The 10,525-nt window shown below is 38.3% G+C and overlaps 1 protein-coding gene across 1 annotated transcript in view; it reads right to left on the bottom strand.

The window, feature by feature from the left end:
- Nucleotides 1-925: 925 nt before the first annotated feature.
- The window catches only part of CCDC150 (coiled-coil domain containing 150), an 81,980-nt gene continuing 72,380 nt past the window's right edge, over nt 926-10,525 (bottom strand). Inside the window, exons 20-26 of the mRNA XM_037742091.1 lie at nt 8,637-8,763; nt 5,614-5,808; nt 5,137-5,205; nt 4,880-5,041; nt 4,053-4,139; nt 1,751-1,870; nt 926-1,462 (exon numbers count right to left, since the gene is read on the bottom strand). Coding sequence (XP_037598019.1) covers nt 1,346-1,462; nt 1,751-1,870; nt 4,053-4,139; nt 4,880-5,041; nt 5,137-5,205; nt 5,614-5,808; nt 8,637-8,763 — 877 coding nt within the window. The 3' untranslated portion in view covers nt 926-1,345. The remainder of the gene's footprint in view (nt 1,463-1,750; nt 1,871-4,052; nt 4,140-4,879; nt 5,042-5,136; nt 5,206-5,613; nt 5,809-8,636; nt 8,764-10,525) is intronic.

Raw genomic sequence — 10,525 nt, 5'->3', positions numbered from 1 at the left:
TGAATGTGATCAATGAATAGTCTCACTCTAGTAACCACACTCTATAGATTTTGATATGAATTCCATTATTTCCAAAAAACCTATATGAGATTAACAGTCTGCTCTGCTCAAGGACTGTGCCTGAACAACAGGTTCTCCCTTACTATATAGTAAGCAATAAATTCCGCTTTGTCTTTTATATCAGATGTTGAGTGGTAGGCTCATCAACCTTTTACAGTCTTATATTTGATATTATTTCCAGTTTCATGATTGCTTACTTGATTTAGGTCCTGATAATATCAGCAGTAGCTATGATTACTTGAGTATTAATTAAGCCAGGTATTATGCCATCCACTTACATATGTTAAATCTGGATTACCTAATCCACCACTCAACATCTGAAATAAAAAGACAAAGCTGAACTTATTGTTTAATTACAGTAAGGAAGAGCTATGTTGGTCAGGCATAGTCTCCCTGAGCAGAACAGACTGCTGCATTCTATAACTTTTTTAATGACCAAGCAAGCTGTAAACATAATCTCTGAAATGCCTTATTTGAGAACAGAGATATTAGCCTTTTAAAAGATATGCTGGGCCAGGCATGGTGACTCATGCCTGTAATCCCAACACTTTGGGAGGCCAAGGTGGGCAGATCACGAGGTCAAGAGATCAAGACCATCCTGGCCAACATGGTGAAAACCGATCTTTACTAAAAATACAAAAATTATCTGGGTGTGGTGGCGCATGCCTGTAGTCCCAGCTACTCAGGAGGCTGAAGCAGGAGAATCGCTTGAACCTGGGAGGTGGAGGTTGCAGTGAGCCAAGATCGTGCCACTGGACTCCGGCTTGGCAACAGAGCAAGACTCCATCTCAAAAAGAAAAAAAGAAAAAAAGATATGCTGGTAATTACCCAACTCAGAAGTAAGTTTACAAGACAGTAAGGAGTCTACCATTTTTCACACAATTCTATTTCCAGGAATTATCTACTACATGTTGGAGTAGGACACATCATTGAAACAAAGTATCATATCATTTAGTAGCAATATCATTTAGAACCTTGCTAAAAACTTTTTTATAAAACATACTTGTTAGAAAAACAGACAAGAATCATGCAACACCATCTCCTATCATTCAACAAATTAACATAAATTTATTGGGTGGAAAATGTGAAAAGGGACACACACAAAAAAAGGAGTAGTTTTGTACTAATATAAGAGTTCATAAAATTATAAACTCAGGTCTGAAATCTTCAGCCCACATCAAAGACTTCACGTTCTTATGACTGTAGAAACAGGACAGCCCTGGCTGCTGGGCTCGTGGAATCATGGAGTGGAGCTACACATGAAGAAGTGCCCTTGTCAAGGACATCACTTCCTCTGTACCTCAGAATGATACTTCTTAGGCATGGGCCTAAGATTCTGTTTTTTCTCCCATCGACGCAGAACACATTGACTGGACATGACATCATGTCTTACATCTTGGTCCTGTTGGAAAGAAAATACACCTAACACTGACTGTTCAAAGCTAACTGCAGCAATCTGTACCTGTTTTGCCTCTATACATGTCATTTATTCATGAAAACAGGTGATTTTAATCTAAAAAGTCTGTGACAGGTGGAACTTTGTAAGAAAAAAAACTGGTTTCCTAGCATTAGTGTAAAGAAACGGAAGATGAATGGAGAGAATAGTGAGATGACGACAGAACTTCAGTAATTAGAAATCTGAGAAGCAACAAGTAGAAAATTGTTTAAGACATCCATGTCTTAATCTTACCTCTTCCTGACACCTGTCTTCCCCGGAAGGCCTCTGTAACTGGTTTTTTGTCAGCTCAAGTTGTAGACCATCAAACCTGTGCTTAAACCAGCGATGAGCTTCTTCCAGGTTAGCTGTTATCTGAACATATAAATGTCACCATTAAAAGACACAAAGAAAGTTACAAGTATTTTTTGTATATTAGTTGCAGACTTTTTACTTAGAAATTAAAAGACCCAAATTCTGACTGCATGTTCTTTGCAACCTATTTGCACAACATACTTAACAACCTATACGTGAGAGTAATTTCTGAGTGAGGGGTTCAAGAATGCATTGATGGTGTTGGGAAAACTGGCTAGCAATGTGCAGAAAGCAGAAACTGGACCCCTTCCAGTCACCTTACACTAAAATTAACTCCAGATGGATTAAAGATTTAAACATAAAACATAACACCATAAAAACACTAAAAGAAAACATAGGTAAAACCATCCAGGACATAGGCATAGGCAAGGACTTCATGACTAAAACACCAAAAGCAATGGCAACAAAAGCCAAGATAGACAATTGGAATCTAATTAAAATTCAGAGCTTCTGTGCAACAAAAGAAACCATCATTAGAGCGAACCGGCAACCAACAGAATGGGAAAAAATTTTTGCAATGCAATCTACCCATCTGACAAAGGGCTAATACTCAGAATCTACAAAGAACTAAAAGACATACAAGAAAAAAAACCCCCATTGAAAAGTGGGCAAAGGATATGAACAGACACTTTTCAAAAGAAGACATATATGAAGCCAACAAACATATGAAAAAATGCTCATCATCACTGGTCATTAGAGGAATGCAAATCAAAACCACATTGAGATACCATCTCACACCAGTGAGAACAGCAATCATTAAAAAATCTGGAGACAACAGATGCTAGAGAGGATGTGGAGAAAAAGGAACACTCCTACACAGTTGGTGGAGTGTAAATTAGTTCAACCATTGTGGAAGACAGTGTGGCGATTTCTCAAGGATCTAGAAACAGAAATTCCATTTGACCCAGCAATCCCATTACTGGGTATATACCCAAAGAATCATAAATCATTTTACTGTAAAGACACATGCACACGTATGTTCATTGCAGCCCTGTGTACAATAGCAAAGACCTGGAACCAACCCAAATGCCCATCAATGATAGACTGGACAAAGAAAATGTGATACATATACACCATGGAATACTATGCAGCCATAAAAAACGATGAGTTCGTGTCCTTTGCAGGGACTTGGATGAATCTGGAAGTCATCATTCTCAGCAAACTGACACAAGAACAGAAAACCAAACACCACATGTTCTCACTCATAGATGGGTGTTGAGCAATAAGAACACATGGACTCAGGGAGAGGAGCATCACACACTGGGGGCAGTAGAGGGGGTAGGGGAGGGACAGCAGGGGGTGGGGAGGGATAACATGGGGAGAAATGTTGGATATAGTATACACCTAAAGTAAAATAAAAAATAAAAAGAATGCATTGCAGACTTGCTGCTTTTCATGTATTTGTTAATGTTTCCTGGATGTGAAGTAATATAAGAGAGGGCCCAGGAGAAAATTAAGAATGAAAGTACAAGATGTCTTTGAAAATGAAAAAAATATATAAAAGACTCTTAAGAATGTAGTAGTTCATGAGCCAGGTGTGGTGGTTCATACCTGGAATCACAGCACTTTGGGAGGCCAAGGCTGGTGGATCACCTGAGTCCAGGAGTTCAAGACCAGCCTGGCCACATGGTGAAACTTCATCTCTAAAAAAAAATAAAAAAAATTAGCTGGGCATGGTGGTACACCATGCACTCCAGCCTGGTGATAGAAAGAGACTCTGTTTAAAAAAAAAAAAAAAAGTATGATTTTGAAATACTCCACAAAAGGCCAATTTAAGTTTAGAATACAGAAAACAAATACACAAATTAGTTAATTAGGGACTACTTTACTTTTTTAGTTATTGATTGATTGAACAAAGAGCATCTACTTTCAGTACGGTCATGCCAAATAATAATGCGTGAAAATCCACACACATGCTGGACTTCCCTTATATTTAGTAGGGAGACTTGGACTTCAGGTTTAATATTTTAGCATTGTTATCTACCATCTATCATCAAGACACAGACCCCTAATCTAAAAATCACTCTTTACAATAGAGACTACACTTAGGAAGTTATTGGTTCTTGCCTATTGCATTCCTGACAACTATGTTAATGAAGGATTTCACATTGACTTGGGTTGTTTCAGGGTTGCTGTGTTGAAGGAAACATGTCCAAGTCTGGCTTGTCTGGGTCTGGCTCACCTGTTCTGATTCGACACTGGCTTCTTTCAGTTTATTCTCTGTTGCCTCTTTACATTTCTTCAGGTGTCTGACAGTTTCTTCTAATTTCTGAAAATGTGATACAAAGATTTTTATAAACTTCCAATGTGCCATCGGAGCCAAATGCTTCACTATTATAACAAATGGGCAACCAAAGATGAAAGTAGGATGGAGTGCCTTCTAACTTCAGGTGCTGCCAACATATGAGATGAAAACTGTGATTTTCAGTTTAGCCCATAGTCTACATATGTGGATATGATTACACATTTTGATTTTTCAGTTATGGATTCTGTTGAGGAAAGTGATTAATCTCTTTTCAGAACTGGGAAGATACTTCTCATGACAAACCCTATTGGAAGACAAGAGCTCAGAGATCTCTTGAAGTCCCTTTTCAGTGATATGATGTTACGCTTTTTATTCATTTAGGAATACCTAAGAGTCCTGTAACAGCAACAGGTGTATCTGTGCTAGGAGAAGAAATAAGGTGTATAAAGCTCCTGAAAGGCTATAAAATTCAGTTCAGAGTAAAAAGTCTTACTTAGGTAACTGATACTTTACATATGTAAGCTCTAAATGTTCTTTAAAAATTGACATTGACTTTTATTAAACTGAAAACGGAGAACATTTGCCACATTCAAACTACGGCCTTCTTCCTCCATACTGTTATTCTAAGGACTTAGCTAAGATAAACAATTTGTAAATGTGTGTTGTCTTCTGTAGAGTCTAGAAAGTCTAGGTCCAATACTGCTGGGCTTTGGCACATGCCATTTGCTAATCATCCTTAAGATAAATCTTAGGAAACCTTTCACCTGGCACCGATTCTCTAGCTCCTGCCTTATTTTCCGCTCTGCTTCTAGGTGCTGCTCCTGTTGTTTATTCCGTACTGAGGCATCATATTGGCTCTTGGCCAACATCTGCATCTCTTTCTGCAGGTTAGTCATTTCACACACGAATCTCTGGATACTCAAAGACTGGAAGAATACAAAGATGGAGACATTTAGTGAACACCCTCCAAGTTTGAGATTTTGCATGACAGGTAAACATAGAGTATATGGAAATCATCTACCTGTTCAAAGTTTTTTTTCTGATATTGATCCTTAATTAGCTCCATTTGCTTCAATTCTGTTTCTATTTGCTAAAAGTAAATGGAAAGTAACATAAAAAGATGATCAGTGGAAAAACTGGCTTGCTCTTTTTGCCTATGGGATGACAGACAGAATCCAATATGAGACCCAAAGTTACCAGTTCCGGCTGAGCTTTCTTTCCCATCTGGCCCACTGATCCTGAAAGAGTAAAGTCCAATACAATCAACACGGAAGGGACAGATGGGGAGCCAGAATGTGACACTGGCAGCAAATGAGAAATCAAACATTTACACAGCAGTGTCTCCACTGAAAAAAGAGTCTCCCCAAAGGCAACTGGCTGTAACTCCCAGAGAAAACATGGGGCGGGTAGGGTTCTAAAACCTGCCTTCCCCAGATACCACTGACTGCCCACATCCTCACAGGGTACCCAGGAAGTGAGAAGAGGTTTCTCTTATAACCTTCATCCTTTCTATATTCTGAGCATTGTTCGCCTTAGCTGACAAGTGGAGCTTAATTTGGGCCTTCTGATTCTTTATTTTCTCCTTGTTACTTTCTAGCATTTTCTCTAGCTCTGCAAGTTTCTGTCGCAGCTCTCGGTTGGTCCGGGACACTTCCACTGATCTGAAGTTAGCTTCATCAAGGGCTTTCTTCAGCTTAAAACACAAAGGAAAAAATTGAAACATTTTTACTTTCCATTAACAGAAGCTCACTTAGTTTTGTCCTATTTGTCTTTGGATCTTTCTTTTTAAAAGGAGCATTAGTATGGCAATAATGTCTGATTAAGCAGATTTATGGAGCAACAGACCAAGTGGTTTTCACAATTTTTATCACTAAAGAACAAAATCTTTCTTGGAATAAAGAATGTAAATGTATATTCAGTATTTGCATTTTAAGAGCCTGGCTTTGGAGTCAGATTTCAGTCCAAATATCAGCTTCACCACTTACTAGCTCAGTGTTTTGAGGCAATTAACTATCTTAAGCCTCAGGTTCATCATCTGATCAGTGTGTGTATAGCCTAACTCATAGGATACAAATAACAAATAAGATCATATGGAGAAAGAAGTAGAGTCTGGCACACAATAATTACTCTGTGATTATCATGCTATAAGCTATTCTCTTTCTGTCACTTGTAACCTCAGTCTGAAGAAATGAAAATGAATTATATGGCAGTTTCTATAAATATCTGTCAGCTATTGACTGTCATGGCACACATTTTTATAATTTTGTTTTTTGTTCTTAAGGATTTTAATTTCTCCCGTGAAAAAAACTGCATAGTTACTTAAATAATTTTACAGAGTTCCGTCCTTCTAATATGCTGTTAAAGCAGTGCCACTTGAAAACTTTAGGACCAAGAGGTAGTTGAGAAGGGAGAAAACAGGAAGGTGGTATTCTCTATGGCTGGCAGCATTTAAAACAGCAAAGAGTGAAGTCAAGGGTGTCTGTACCTTTTCTCTCTATACTAGTTCCTTCTTTTAGATCCTAATTTTACACTACAGTCTTTTATTACTACCCAACTAACTTCCTGTTAGACAGTCCACTGTTTCAATCACAGCCTTTCTAAAACTGGATAAGCCCTAACAACTATCATTTACTTTGTACTGATTAAGTTTCAGGCACTGCGATAATTACTTTACAAATGCTTTCCCATTTAATTCTCAAAACAAACTTGGAAAGTAGTTGTGATGGTTTACATGTTATGATTGAGGAAACTGAAACTCAGAAATTAAGTCACTTATTCAGACAATAAATTAATACACAGTAAGATGCAGAGCTGGGACTCAGGCAGCGCTCCGTGAGCCTATCGGTGCTGCCAACTTCTCACTGCTGTCACGCTTTCACTGTTCTTCACTGTCACTCATCCTTCTTCAAAGGATTTCAGTTTTGTAATTATTCTCAACTAAAGGTACACTTCTACAGTTAGCACATCTTTATGTTCCCTAATTCTTCTATAAAAAGCAGAATTTGCTTTTTATAACATTTATATTTATATAGTGCTTTGCAATTCACAAAATTGTTTTATATACCATTATTTGAGTTTGATTTTGTGAATAGTTTCCATCAACTGCAACTACTAAATGTAACAAATTTGGTGAAACACAGACCATCCATGCCAACCAAGGAATTATTTTAATCCCTCCCTCTCCATGATACAACATTTAATGTCTGTCTGATGATTTTTCTTTTTTTGAGATGGAGTCTCACTCTTGTCGCCGGAGCTGGAGTGCAGTGGTGCGATCTCAGCTCACTGCAACCTCCTTCTCCTGGGTTCAAGTGATTCTCATGCCGCAGCCTCCTCTGAGTAGCTGGGATTATAGCGCCTACCACCGTGCCCGGCTAATATTTTATAGTTTTAGTAGAGATGGAGTTTCACCATGTTGGCCAGGCTTGTCTCAAACTTCTGACCTCAGGTGATCCACCTGCCTTGGCCCCTCAAAGTGCTGGAATTACAGGGGTGAGTCTCCTTGCCCGGCCTGTTTGATGATTTTTCTATTGGCTTTTCTCTATTTTTCAACTGAACTACTTTGCTTGGCCCTAATCATCTAATACTCAAATTAACTGTTATAGTTTTCTTGAGCCTCCATGCCTCCAGTTTCTTTTTATTCTTCTCCACTGTATTCTGCTGTTATATTAACCTTCCTAAACTCATGCTTCTATCTTGCCACCCCCTGCTCACTCTTAAGTAGTACTCCATCTCTACTTAAGAGTTCACATCCAACATTTCCATAACTAAGGCCATCCATCAGGTGGTTCCATGTAAGTTAACACTCTTTCTCTAACATTTTCCAAAGTCTCTGCTCTAATCAAGACAGGCTACTTTTCATCTGCTAACATGTCCTGTTCATTTTTGTAAGTAAGCTTGGCCTGTGCTGTTTTGTAAGGTGTCCAGCCCTGTCATCTCTGCTAGTCTCAATCCTGTACTCTCATTAAGCTTTCCTTCTTCTATCAACCAAATGGCCTAAAATAAACTTTCTCTTACTTTGAATTCCTTCAAAATTGCACACAGCCTCTAGCTACACAAGAAAGTTCTCTGATGCTTTCCCTATTTGCCTCATGTCCAGAGTGGAGATCACAAACAAGGGTCATTTGGCACACACAAGGGCATGGACCATATCTTCTAGTGTTTTCCCTGTCTCTCTCAGGAAATGGTAGATGCAGAATAGAGGCCAGTTAAGTGAACTGAGAAGAGAGATGATTTCATTTCTGTCTATGACATGGCAGTCTTATTCCTCTATCCCTCTTGGTTATCACTCTGATGGAAAATCTCCTATCAAGGTACTCCTTTGTTGGGCAGAGAATTATCTGTCAGAAACTTTTTTCCTGTGTGTTGCTTTACAGAGAGGTCTCAATTACATCTGGCTTGCTGGTCAAAAGGGGATGAGAAGAGTCAAAGAACAACTGCAGCCATTCTCTGAAATCTTGGAGCTGCTTATCCTCCTAAGAGGTATTCACCAAGAGAGAAACTTCTCTCATGACTCTATACCTCAGCCACTTCCCGTTGTGCCACTTTCTTTGCAGTTTCTCTCTCGGTTTGAAACTGCTTTCTTAGAGTTTCTATGTGTTCAGCATGCAATTCTGCTTCCACTTTGGACTCTTCAGTCATCCGTTCTCTGTTTTGAAGAAAAGAGGTGAGAAGTCACCTTTAGAAATCACTTTAAGAGGTAAGAAAGTTTTGGAGGGGAGTGTCCAACTCTAAAAGGTGTGTGATTTATAAACAAGCAGCCTATCAGTGGCCTGGTGAACCTCACTAATTTGGAGCTCATTAACAGAAGAAAAAAGAAGTGAATTTACCTGTAATATTAAAAAACATTAATTCTATGTAAAGAGATCCAATCAAATGAGTAAAAAACTCAACGTCAAAGAAAAATATTAGAGGAAGCAGAAATACTTTGAGATATTTGTCTTTTCTCTTGCCTTTGTCTTTTCAAACAAAACCATTATTTGCACAGCATTGTATTTTGATTTTCTTAATAACTTTCTAAATTGCCTTTAGATTTATTCTGTTTATTGTAGTAAAGCGATTAAGACTATGGGTTTTGGAGTCAGCCTGCTGCTGCCGCCTGTGTTGTAATCTCAGCTCTAGTAAGATGGTATCTTTTGGCTGGCAGCTATTTACCATTTAAATATTAACTTCTAATAATATTGTTCCTTTTCTTTAAACTGAGAGCTTTAAATTAGATCAGCATTCCTAACTTGAACTCCTTGTTCAAGACCCATGGTTAATCTTCTGAGAATGTGGGAATTCCCTGAAATAATATGCAAAATCTGTATGCGTGTGTGAGGGGGTATAGCTGAGTCCATAGCTTCTGACTTTTAAAAGGATAAATGACTCCAAAAAGGACTTAATGGACTTAAACAATTACTAGCCTTCTTCCAGCTTTAACATTCTCTGAACTAGCTGATAATGAATTACTCTATGATTACTCTTGAGTTACTGGTTATTTCTCAAAGGGTAAGAGGAGCCTGCCCTGACATGAAATCGACTTCATTTTCCCTCTCTCTCCTGATCATCTCTTGCTCTTATTTGGATAATATATCCATGTTCTCCATGTGTCTCTAAAAGCACATCTACTAAAGGATTCAGTCTGTCCACTTGGCAGCATTCATTGGGCTTGGTCTTACAGACTTGCAGGTAGTAACTGCAACTGTCCCTCCAGTCCCCCAGGCAGGAATGTATCAATAAACTTTGGCACATCACTTCTAAAAAGTTGCTGAAGCCTGTCCTCAAGGCACAGCATAAAGGGATGGAAGACCCTGAAGTCACTAGGGATAATGATGGTTCTTTCTTACATTCCCACATTCCTCCCCATGCCCACGTCAATCTGGAACATGAGCAAAAATTTCATGGAGCTATAGAAAGAGAACAAAACCATCATTTGTACAGTACTGCATTTTGATTTTCATATAACTTTCTAAATTGCCTTTAAATTTATTGTGCTTATTATATCAAAATGATTAAGACTCTAAGTTTTGGAGTCAGCCTGCTGCTGCCTGGATCCTAATCCTAGCTCTCATAAGATAACGTCTGGCCTTGAGTATGGTACACCTACTTCCCCTGCTTGTTTCCTTATCTTCAAAATGGAAATAATAACACTAACCACCATCATAGGGTAACAGTTTGTACCAAAGGAAATAATGCATGTGTAGTCCTTAGCATATTACCTGACATATCATGATCATGTAACAAATATTAACTATTGTCATCATCATCACCACCTAGCTCTAAAAATTCAAATTCTAAATTTTAGATTTTTAAGTTAAATTTTTTATTAACTTTAATTTTTAATTTAAAAATTTCTCTCAAGTCTGTACTTCTGCCCTAAGCCCCTACATAGCACTTCAACTTCAACTCTTACTTTCTTCTTCTTTTTA

The sequence above is a fragment of the Cebus imitator genome, unplaced genomic scaffold, assembly GCF_001604975.1.
Source record: "Cebus imitator isolate Cc_AM_T3 unplaced genomic scaffold, Cebus_imitator-1.0 Scaffold113, whole genome shotgun sequence".
In the NCBI taxonomy this organism is placed as follows: Eukaryota; Metazoa; Chordata; class Mammalia; order Primates; family Cebidae; genus Cebus; species Cebus imitator.
This window is presented reverse-complemented; position numbering and strand designations above follow the sequence as displayed.